The sequence below is a fragment of the Acinonyx jubatus genome, chromosome E1 (genome assembly GCF_027475565.1).
Source record: "Acinonyx jubatus isolate Ajub_Pintada_27869175 chromosome E1, VMU_Ajub_asm_v1.0, whole genome shotgun sequence".
NCBI classification, from domain to species: Eukaryota; Metazoa; Chordata; class Mammalia; order Carnivora; family Felidae; genus Acinonyx; species Acinonyx jubatus.
This window is the reverse complement of record NC_069397.1, coordinates 1,388,164-1,400,385: the sequence shown is the minus strand read 5'-3', so window position 1 is coordinate 1,400,385 and position 12,222 is coordinate 1,388,164. Positions and strand designations below refer to the sequence as shown.

The 12,222-nt window shown below is 45.8% G+C and overlaps 1 protein-coding gene across 2 annotated transcripts in view; it reads left to right on the top strand.

Annotated features, from left to right (window-relative positions):
- RABEP1 (rabaptin, RAB GTPase binding effector protein 1) overlaps nucleotides 1-12,222 on the top strand; it is a 100,056-nt gene that overhangs the window by 53,489 nt on the left and 34,345 nt on the right. For both annotated transcript variants that reach the window (XM_053212085.1, XM_053212084.1), the window contains 2 exons: nucleotides 8,185-8,388; nucleotides 10,361-10,521. In XM_053212085.1, coding sequence (XP_053068060.1) covers nucleotides 8,185-8,388; nucleotides 10,361-10,521 — 365 coding nt within the window. The remainder of the gene's footprint in view (nucleotides 1-8,184; nucleotides 8,389-10,360; nucleotides 10,522-12,222) is intronic.

The following is a 12,222-nucleotide window of genomic DNA, read 5'->3' as shown; positions in this document are numbered from 1 at the left end:
TCATTGTAGTTTTGTTTTAGATTTCCCTGATGATCAGTGGATGTCGAGCATCTTTTCATAGGTGTATTGGCCATCTGGATGTCTTTGGAAAAATGTCTAGTCCTGTCTTCTGCCCATTTAAAAAAAAATTTTTTTTACGTTTATTTTTGAGAGACAGAGACAGAGCACAAGTGGGGGAAGGGCAGAGAGAGAAGGAGATACCGAATCTGAAGCAGCCTCCAGGCTCTGAGCTGTCAGCATGAGATCCCGACGTGGGGCTCGAACTCACAAACTGTGAGATCATGACCTGAGCCGAAGTTCTATGTTTAACCAACTGAGCCACCCAGGTGCCCCTCTTCTGCCCATTTTTTAATTGGATAATTTGTGTTTTGGGTGTTGAATTTTATAAGTTCTTTATGTATTTTGGATATTAACCCTTTATCAGATATGTCATTTGCAAATATCTTCTCCCATTCTGTTGGTTGTCTTTTAAATTTTATAGATCCTTTTCTCTGTGTAGAAGCTTTATTTTATTTTAATTTATTTTATTTTTTTCATTTCCATTTGGTTCTTTATTTTAATTAAAAAAATTTTTTTTAAATTTACATTCAAGTTAGCATCTAGTGCAACAGTGATTTCAGGGGTAGATTCCCTAATGCCCCTCTCCCATTTAGCCCATCCCTCCTCCCACAACCCCTCCAGTAACCCTCTGTTTGTGCTTCATATTTAAGAGTCTCTTATGTTTTGTTCCCCCCCCCCCCGCCGTTTTTACACTATTTTTTCTGTGCAGAAGCCTTTTATCTTGATGAAGTCTCAGTAGTTTATTTTTGTTTTCTTTCTCTTACCTCAGGAAACATGTCTAGAAAGAAGTTGATATGGCCAACGTCAAAGAAATTACTGTCTGTGCTCTCCTCTAGTATTTTTACGGTTTCAGGTCTCACATTTAGGTCTTTGATCCATGTTGAATTTATTTTTGTGTGTAAGAAATTGCGTGTAAGAAAGCGGTCCAGTTTCATTCTTTTGCATGTCGCTGTTCAGTTTTCCCAACACCATTTGTTGAAGAGACATTTTCTTTTTCCTCTTGGATATTCTTTCTTGCTTTGTCAAAGAGTAATTGACCGGGGTTAAAACCATTTATACCTTTGCAATGAAGAATCTGAAAATGGAAGTAAGGAAACAATTCATTTACAGCAGCATCAAAATTAATGATATATTTTGGAAGAAATTTAACAAGTGTAAAGCTTGTACTTTGAAAACTTTAAAAATGGTGTCAAACATTTGAAATGATCTAAATAATTGAAAAATATCCTATGTTCATATGTCAGAAGACTTAATACTGGCAGTATTCTCCTGATTGACCTACACATTTAATGCAGTGTCTTTATCTTGGTTGCGCAGTTTGTAGAAGTGGACAAGATGATCCTAAAATTTATATGAAAATGTTAGGGATCCAGAATAGCCAAAGCCTTCTTGGAAAACAAGCACAAAGTTGGAGGACTCACATACCCTGATCTCAGAACTTACTACAAAGCAACAGTAATCAAGACAGGTGGTGCTGGCATAATTCTCATAGTTCCATGGGATGGAGTCGAGAATCCCGAAATAAGCCTCAGATATATATACGATCAAGTGATTTTCTACAAGATGCCAAAACAATTCTGAGAAAGAACCATCTTTTCAATTAATTGCGCTGAGACATCTGGATATCCACATGTAAAAGAATGATATTGGACTCTAACATCTATAAAAATTCACTTGGACTGTATCAAGATATACTATAAAACTCTTAGAAGAGAACATAGGGATGGGGCACCTGGGTGGCCCAGTTGATTAGGCATCTGGCTCTTGATTGCAGCTCAGGTCATGATCTCATGGTTCGTGAGATCGAGCCCCAAGTTGGGTTATGTGCTGACACTGCAGAACTGGCTTGAGATTCTTGCTCTGCCCCTCTTTCTGCCCCTCCCGTGCTTGTACTCTCTCTCTCTCAAACATTTTTAAAAAAGAAGAAAACATAAGGATAAATCTTTGCAACTTTGGAATTAGGCAGTAATATCTCAGATAGGACATTATGAGCAGAAGCAACCAATGAAGTAGATTGGACTTCATCAGATTTCAAAAGCTTTCGTGCTTCCAGAGACACTGTCACAAAAATAAAAAGCCCACTGAATGGGAGGAATTTTTGCAAATGGCATATCAGATAAGGGACTTTTATCTATATGTATCAAGAACCCTTATAACTCCATGATACAAAGACAGTGAAAAATGGTCAACAGATCTGAATAGACATTTTTCCAAAGAAGATACTCAAATGGCCAGAAAGCACATGATAAGATGTTCAATGGTGTTAGGTATCAGAGAAACACAGATCAAAATTATAATGAGATGCCACTTGACACCCACTAGGAGGCCTTTATCACAACGTCAGTTGATAACAGGTATTGGCAAGGACACGGAGAAGTAAGAAGTGAGCACCCTCGTGCACTCCTGGCAGGAGTGTTAAATGTCCAGGGGCTTGGAACATAGTCTTTCAGTCCTTCAAATGGTTAATCATAGAATTACTGTTTGACCCAGAATTTCACTCTTCGGTATATACACAAGAGAATGACAAAGCATGTGCTGTGTACATCTGCATATAAATAGCCACGGCAGTATTATTCCTAACTGCCAGAAAGTGGGGAACAACCCAAATGTCAGCTGATGAATGAATATTTCATTTCTCCATGAAAATACATTGAATACTGGCACTCATTATAACATGGATGAACTTTCAAAGCTTTGTGCTAAGAGACAGTCCAGTCAAAGGATCACTCATCGTATGATGACAGTTGTACGGAATGTCCAGGGTAGCACGTGATCGATAGGAATAGAAAGCAGGTGAGTGGTTCCCTGATACTGGTGGCCCCGGGGAGTCGGGGGGAGGGGGTGATCAAGAGCACTGGCTTTCTTTCTGGGAGGATCAGAATGTTCCGAAATTGGTTGTGGTGATGGTTGTGTGAGTTTGTGAACATAGTAAAGCAGTGAGCTGTCACTCCGCGTGTTATGGTGGCTGACATCTGAGACACCCCACCAAATGCTGCTGCTGATGTAGGGCAGTTGGAACTCTCACTCATTGCTGGCGGGCATACAAAATGGTGCAGTCGCTTCGGAAGGTACTTTGGCCGTTTTTTACGGAACCGAACATACTTTTAGCTAACGGGGTTCACCGGTTTTTCTCCTCGGGACATCCCCGATTGAAAACCCGGGTTCACGTGAGAACCTGCACGTCGACGTGTGCAGCAACCTGATTAATAATTGCCAGAACTTGGGAGCCGAGCAGGTAAACTGGTACGCCCAGGCGGTGGAATGTTATTCGGCTACCCCGAAAAGACGATGGGTGTATGGTTCCGTGTGACATCCCGGACGAGGCAAAGAGTGGACGCAGTGGTGGCTGCCAGGGTCAGGAGGGAAGGAGGAACGGACAGGCAGAGGGGGTGTCGAGGCAGCGGAACCGTCGTGTGCGCCCACAGGGCCAGATACAGCATCCTAATGGAGACCACGGGCTTTGATAACAGCGTGTCCCCGTGGGCTCTGCGGTTACAAGTCGGGCGCCCTGCTGCGGTGAGGGGAGCTTGCGTGCGGAGGGGGACTGGGAACTCTACTTTCTGCTCAGTTTTGCTGTGAACCTAACTTGCTCTAAAAAATAAAGTTTATTAGTTTAAAAAAATGTCTGAGACTTGTCTCAAGACAGTGTGTTGTGTAATGGAAGTGGATGGAGGGACAAGATTGCCCGCAGGTTTATGAGTGTTGGAGCTGGGCGGCGGGTGTGTGAGGCTTGTGATAATAACTTACGTCTGGTAGGGGAAGTGTCCCCACTTCATTCAAAACTATTACAGTGGGGTTTTTTAACATTCTTTTTTTTTTGTTTAACGTTTGTTTATTTTCGAGATAGAGCACGAGTGGGGGGAGGGGCAGAGAGGGGGACACGGAATCTGAAGCAGGCTCCAGGCTCTGAGCTGTCAGCACAGAGCCTGACGCGGGGCTGGAGCCCACAGACCACGAGATCATGACCTGAGCTCAAGTTGAACACTTAACCAACTGAGCCACTCAGCCTCCCTTACAGTGGTTTTTTTTTCAATTAAAAAAATTTTTTTAATGTTTCAAGAGAGAATATGTGCGTGAGTGTGGGAGGCACAGAGGATCTGATGTGGGCTCTGCACTGACAGCAGAGAGCCTGACACAGGGTTCGAACCCACAAACTGTGAGATCATGACCTGAGCAGAAGTGGGACACTTAACCAACTGAGCCACCCAGGCACCACCTACAGTGTTTTTATTAAGCTGTTTATTACGGGAAACTTTACAATGTGTACGAGAGTAGACAAAATAGTATGAATACTGCTGTGTTTAGACAGCATGGTATTGGCATGAGAATAGGGCATTTTTATAGAAGTTCCATAATTTTTTTTTAATTATTTTTTTTTTCAACGTTTATTTATTTTTCGGACAGAGAGAGACAGAGCCTGAACGGGGGAGGGGCAGAGAGAGAGGGAGACACAGAATCGGAAACAGGCTCCAGGCTCTGAGCCATCAGCCAGAGCTGACGCGGGCTCGAACTCCCGGACCGCGAGATCGTGACCTGGCTGAAGTCGGACACTTAACCGACTGCGCCACCCAGGTGCCCCTAGAAGTTCCATAATGTTTATAGAAGTTCTCAATGTATGGAAATTTGATATATGACATAGCATTATAAATTTGGGAAGAGCCTAGAACAGTGGGCATAGAACGATGGGAACATGCGAGTAGAACAGGTAGATGCCTACCCCGCACCTGAGTGTCCACGGCCGTAATAGCTGATACGCCATACTGTCATACGGCGGTGAATGATCGAAGCAGTCACGTGTGTGAACAATCTCAAGAACGAAACAATGTTAAGAGATCGAGGTAATTAAAGAGGAATACGACTCTATGAGAGCACTGGGGTTTGAAAACCTGTAGCAGAGCAAGGGTGTAAAATATGCATGGTAATGATTCCTCCAAATTCCTGATAGTTGTTACTTCTGAGGGAAGTAGGGTGTTTGTAATGTTTTACTTCTTTTTTTATTTTTTATTTTTTATTTTTTTGAGACAGGAACAGAGCATGAGCAGGGGAGGGGCAGACAGAGAGGGAGACACAGAATCTGAAGCAGGCTCCAGGCTCCGAGCTGTCAGCACAGAGCCGGACGCGGGGCTCGAACTCACAGACCGTGAGATCATGACCTGAGCCAAAGCCGGACGCTCAACCGACTGAGCCACCCAGGAGCCCCTGTAACGTTTTACTTCTTGAAGTTGAAAAGAGTTGAAACACACGTAGCAGTAATATTAACAATTGATGAAGCCTGGACGCCTGGCCAGCTCAGGCCATGGAGCGTGAGACTCTTGTTCTCAGGGTTGTGAGTTCAAGTCCCATGTTGGGTACAGATCTTACTTAAAAATAAAATCTAGAAAAAAAAAAGATGAAGCTAGGTCATAGGTGTCCATTATGTAATTCTCTGTATTTGTCTTTATGTTTGAAATGTTCTGTAAAGTGTCAGTATATCCAAATGAAGTGTCTTGTTTGGATCCTAATTCATACAGACTTGAAAAAGACATTTTTGTGGCAACTGGAGTAGTTTTACTACAGACGAGGTATTAGATTATATCAAACAATTGTTAACTTTGTTAGGTGTGATAGTGACACCGTGTTTGTGTAAGAAAATATTCTTGTTTTTAGAGAGGCATGTGTAGTGTGATGTAATACTGTTTCTGGGACTCGTTTTTAAAATACTTCAAAGAAAAAGGGTAGTTGAAATAAATGTGGCAAAGTCTTGGTAATTGACGAATCTTGGTGATAGGCGTGTGAAAGATTGTACTGTATTCTCACCTTCCGAGTGTGTTTGGAAATCTTTATAATTACATCTACAAAGCCAGAATGGGTGATAACTGTTCTTTATTATTATTTTTAAAAATTTTAATGTTTATTTATTTATGACAGAGAGACAGAGCATGAGCAGGGGAGGGGCAGAGAGAGAGGGAGACACAGAATCAGAAGCGGGCTCTGGGCTCTGAGCTGTCGGCACAGAGCCTGATGCGGGGCTTGAACTCACGGACCACGGGACTGTGACCTGAGCCCAAGTCGGATGCTTAATCGACTGAGCCACCCAGGCACCCCAGTAACTATTCTTTAATAATAACTTGTGCCACTGGCAGATAGATTTGAAATGTTTTGGTACAGAAAGTGTAGGTTTTTCTAACTTTTAACTTCTGTTTGTTTTCTCACTTAAAGGTTGTGTGTGTGTGTGGGTGTGTGTGTGTATGTAATACATAGTATATAATATAGACCTAGGTAAATGTGTAAAGTCAGTCAGGAGCAACATTTGGCCGAATCTTCCCTCAGGCTCTCTCTGCTGCTTTTAACTCTGTGGAAACATGCCACAGGTTAGTCTTTAGGTTTGGTATTTGCAGTTTTTGTGTTCGTAGTGATCACGCAACAGTGTATGCAGCTCTGGGTGATTTCCAAGAAACAAAACATTATCAGGGAGAATCAGCGGAGGAGGGGAGAGCACATGGACTTGAGCCTTGACGGAACTGTGGTTCTCAGAAACGAACAGAGTATTCCGAGATCATGGTTTTTGTTTTATTTCACATTTTACGAAAACGTTTTTATATCCAGAACACCCCTTTTGTGGCTTTGTGTGTTTTGTCTCTAGATCATTCCCACACACCTATCACTGTGTCCCAGGGGTCTGGCTTGCCTTCTGGATACTTCAGATAATTACTTTCTGTAATTAACGTTCTTGTAAGTTTTCTGTGGCTGGTGTTTCGGGATATTTTAATAGTGACAAGCAGCGGAAAACTGAGGCTGAGCGAATAAAGGTTTCTTAAACGGCCTCAGTTACGATCAGCGTGTCTGGTGTTTCCCCCGTTACTTGGACTACCAAGCTGTTAATTCCTGTGTGAGTTTGATAGTGAAATTGCCTTAGTTTTATCTATCTGATTTTTTAAGCACTTAGACAGTCAGGCAGAGAGGCGTTGCTGCTGATCTGGCTTGAGGGCTGTGTGATTCCTTAGATCCCATGGCCGCTGGTAATCGAGTTAGAGCCTAAGTCAGATTGTTTTGCTGGCTGTCAGCTCAGTTACCGTGTTCTCTAAAGGAAATTGACGACTTTGCATAAAGGTGAAGGCTTCTTCTGCATAAATGTCTCCTAACTTCTATATGGCAAAAGATATGGAACAGTTAAGAGACCGAGAGCAGCAAGGCTGGAAAAGCTTTGGAGGAAAAGGACTGGTACTCACTGTATGTAGAATACCGTTCCCAATCAGAGGAAAGACTGTTCATGAGCACAGGGAAAGGGTATCACCAGGGAAGAAACACAGACATTAATCAATGTAATAAAGGTACTCAGCCTCACTACTGGTAGAGAAATACAGATGACAGCTGTCACCGTTTTCGTCCCCACGGTGTTGGCAACATCAGGGACCGGGGAAGATAGTGACTGTTGGTAAGTGTGTAGGGAGCAGACACGGCCCTGAACACTGGCGGGGGCGGGGTGGTCGCCTCGTCTGAAGGGCCATTCGGCCAAACCCCGGGCTTGCGTAGGCTTACGTCTGTAGTTGGCTCACCATGTCAGCTCGATATTGAGGCGGTGGCAAAGGGATGAAGAGAAAGTTAATCCTGACTTTTAAAAATCCTTGATCTTGATCTTGTAGCTTGCGGTGTGGTCCGGCTTTCTTTTCTCCCGTGTTAACCGTTTCTCAAATGTTCACCTTGTGCAAGTATTGTACTCCCAAGCATTTTCAGTAAATTGTTTATCACTAAGACAACCTTCTAAGATGGGTGTTTTTATCCCCGTCTTGTAGATGTGGAAACTGAGGCCAGAGAGGTTAAATAAGTTGATTAGCCAGTGAGTGAAAGAGTCTAAATTTAGCTCTAAAACTATGGCCTTCATCACTGGCTGGTTGGATAATGAGTAAGGAATGGATTTGTGATGCCCTGCACACCCACCCTGAGTCTTATCTTTATTAAAATAATTGGTTTTCTAAGTTAACTAACGTTGAATTTAATGTTTAACTCCTTCGTTAGACTGTTAGCATTATAAAGGGGACGCTGTATTTGTTCCTTGGGCTGTCAGCCTGCTGAGTGCGAGTGCGGCCCCTTCCCTAACCGGAGGCCTCCCCTCCCCTCCTCTCCCCTCCGCTCCCCTCCCCGCAGAGGACCTGAAGAGGCAGAATGCGGTGCTGCAGGCCGCGCAGGATGACCTGGGGCAGCTTCGGACGCAGCTGTGGGAAGCCCAGGCGGAGGTGGAGAACATCAAGGCCATCGCCACGGTCTCAGAGAACACCAAGCAGGAGGCCATCGACGAGGTGAAAAGACAGTGGAGGGAGGAGGTGGCTTCGCTCCAGGCCGTCATGAAAGGTAAGGAGGGAGCCCTCCGTCTGCTTTGTCGTTTCCCGGCGACACCGATGCCGGTGATGGACCATTTTCGGAGCGTCTCACACCGGATCCTGAGTGGTGTTTGTGGCCTCGCGTGTTCCCGCGGGCGCCAGTGGTGCTGTGAACGGGTCTGTCCTCTGGGTGTTCTGGAGGAGCCGGCCCCTCCTGACACGGGATGAAGCTGCGTGGGTGCGGCAGTGCGCGGAGCTGGAGAACCTCCCACAGGAGGCCTCCAGGCCCTGCTTCCACTCGCTGGTCCCAGCGGATTCGCGCCCACCCGCTCCATGCGGCCAGTTCCACGTCTTCAGGGGGAGCCTGGGTTTTGCTGGGCCTCTTCGCTGCGGTCTCTGTGGCCGAGTGGCACGGGCTCTAGAGGCTTCGTGGGCCGTGACCCTCGGACCAAAGGAAGAGTAGCTGTCTCCCGTCCGTCTGCTGACCACACTAGTGCTCAGTCACAGCCTGCGTTTCTCAGGTGACAGTGACCTGAAGCAAGTTGCCCCTGAATCTTCGGGTTCCTGAAGTCAGTCCAGTTACTGTCATAGGTGTGGACTAGGGACGACCCTCTCCTCTTGTCTGCGCTCGGGTCCTGTTGCCCTCTGTGCTCCCTGACAGCCAGCGTGGTGGCTGTCACCCGGGGACTGGCCCCCAAATAGGAGTCCGGTTCTTGCGCGGAAGCAGCAGCCCAGGGGTGGGGACCCCACGGGGTCACCGGTGTCCTGGGCTCCTTCGGTCCTCCTCCATCTGTAGCGTATGGTTTTCAGCTCCGTCCTCCTCCTGGCTGAACATGAGCTGCTCCTCCTTCAGCCCCTCACATTTGCTGAGGTGTGTGCTTACCCACAGCTACAAAGGCAACTGGAAAATCTCGTTTGTAAAGTGCATCACTGACCTCCTAAACGAAATTGGGGTTCTGTTGTTAAGAAAGAGCGGGGCGCCTGGTGGGTCAGTCGGTTAAGCGTCCGACTTGCAGTCCGTCAGTTTGAGCCCCGCGTCGGGCTCTGTGCTGACAGCTCGGAGCCTGGAGCCTACTTCGGATTTTGTCTCCCTCTCTCTCAGCACCTCCCCTGCTCACGCTCTGTCTCTCTCTCTCTCTCTTAAAAAATAAACATTAAAAAATGTATACAAAAAAAAGGACGAAGGAGCAGTGGAAGTTAACAGACACACGTGTTTATCCCATGATATGTTAAGATTATATTAAAGATAAGGTCATTTAACAAAGACCTTATAGAATCTGTCTCAATTTAGAATCTGAGTTATAGTAAAATATTCCAGAATCGCATCCCTTCTCTCTCACATTCAAGTAGTTGGGTGGGGGTGACAGTCCCATTTGTCTCAGGAGCCGTAGCGTCGTGTGTGGGAGCAGCGGTCTGGCTTGAGGTCGGCCCCCGGGTCCGAGCCAGCCCTGTTGCTCTGGTTGTGGAATGTTCACCAGCCAGAGTGTTTGGCCTTCCCTAAGCTTTCTTCGTCCACGAGGGAACGAACGGCACAGGCCCGTCGTGAAGAGCAGGCATGAGTCACAGCCCTCATGACACTTGTGCACATAATAAGAATCAGAAATCTTGCTTGAGTTTTAGTTGGTTTTGTTTTGTTTTTATTTTTTTTAATTTTCTTTTTAATGTTTGTTTATTTTTGAGACAGAGACAGAGCATGAACGGGGAAGGGTCAGAGAGAGAGGGAGACACAGAATCTGAAACAGGCTCCAGGCTCTGAGCCGTCAGCACAGAGCCTGACGTGGGGCTCGAACTCACGGACCGCTAGATCATGACCTGAGCTGAAGTCAGATGCTTAACCGACTGAGCCACCCAGGCGCCCCAGTTTTGTTTTGTTTTTAAAGTGAATTTGACGATTTCCAGAATCCAGGCATACACTCTTTATGTAACTCCTTTTAAAATTTCAGTGTGCCAGAACATTCTTCCTCAGAGCGCTCAGACCTGCGATCTTTGGTGATATTTTGTAGAGACGGTCCGCGACTACGAGCACCAGTTTCACCTGCGGCTGGAGCAGGAGCGAAGCCAGTGGGCACAGTACCGGGAGTCCGCGGAGAGGGAGATAGCAGATTTAAGGAGAAGGCTGTCGGAAGGTCAAGAGGAGGAGAATCTAGAAAACGAAATGAAAAAGGTATGAGGAACGTATTCACCTGTAGGAATATTCGAATTCGAAGGCGGGATGCCTCCACCCGCATTACTGTGGCCATAGGCGGACTTTCCTGGTTTCTGTTTGGGGGATTGTTTGGACACACACGTAAATGTAGCGCTGGATAGCCTGACTCCCTGACCCCAGACGTGTGCGTGGCTGACCTCCCTGCCCCTTCTTCACGTCCCGAAACAAATGTCTCCACTGCAGGAGGCCTGTCCTGACCACCCCATTCAGCACGACAGCCTGCCCTCCTCCCCCCTGCACCTGCCACCGCTCCGCCCATCGCCATATCCTGCGGTGCTCTGTCCTTTCCTACAGCACACACAGAGTTCACCTGTTGATCATGCCTTCCCTTCCTTGCCAGAACGTGAGCTCCGTGAGCCAGGACCCTCGTTTGTTTGCGTGTCCTGCGTGCCCACGGTAGTGTTTAGCACACAGGGGCTCATAAATATTTATCGGAGGAGTGTGGCCGCCAGGTGAGTGTGTCTAAGCCGGACCTTCAGGACAGATGTTGATTTTCCGTCTCTCTCCGTATCCCTGGGTTCCCGTGAGACAAATGTACCGCATATTATGCTGGAACATAGCAAGATGCCTGAACATAGGGCGGTGGAGAAGGTGGAGTATTGTTTCATGAAGAAAATAGTGAAAGCTCTTTGGCCAGTTTAATTATATAAACTTGTAGCCTACTGATGTGTGTACATACTTCCATTTTAAATCACACATTATATATACAGTTATAACTAGATTTTGACTTTATCTTTCATTCGTATTAATCATCATCTTTGGTTCCCAACCCTCGGTCCACAGAGGACTATTTTTGTGTATTTAGAAGGTGATTTAGTTTTCATAATAACCTAAAAATCATCTGAGAACCCAATACCCAAAAAAGAAGCTTTAAACACGAAGAACCGTTTCTTCCACTCCATTTTATTCCAGGAGAAGACTGTAATTCAGGATCTTCACGAGGATCCGACATCTTCCTCACCACTAGAGTCACTTAGCCATCTAACAGAGTTGTCCACAGTTACCTCCCTCAGGTTGTTGGAGATAGTTCCTGTTCGATGCTGTCGTTGGAGATTCCGGTCCAGGCCGTAACAGGAGATCCTTGTTTCCAGTTGTTCATGATTTTTCACAACGTGCCACTTCTTGTTGCTTTTAAAATTTATTTTTATCTTTAAAATAAACTTGGCGCACCTGGGTGGCTCAGTCAGTTTAGTGTCCGACTCTTGGTTTTGGCTCAGGTCACGATCTCACGGTTCATGGGATTGAGCCCCTTGTCGGGCTCTGTGCTGACAGCGTGGAGCCTGCTTGGGATTCTCTCTCTCCCTCTCTGCCCCTCTTCTGCTTGGGCATGTATGTGCGTGTTCTCTCTCAAAATAAGTAAACATTAAAAAAAAAAAAATAAACTAAAGTTTATTTTTTGGAACAGTTTTTGATTTACAGAGTCAGATTGCGTAGATAGTACAGAGTTCCCGTGTGGTCCACGTCTAGTTTTCCCAGTTACTAGTATCTCACGTTGGTTGTGGTACGTCGTCACAACTAGTAAACCAGGATTGAGTATGATGAGCTAACGTCCGTTCATTGTATTCAGATTTCATTAGTTTTTACCTGATGCCCTGGCTCACTATTTTTAAGATCTCATGCAGGCACCACATTGCAGGATGCCACGTGTCTCTTCAGGCT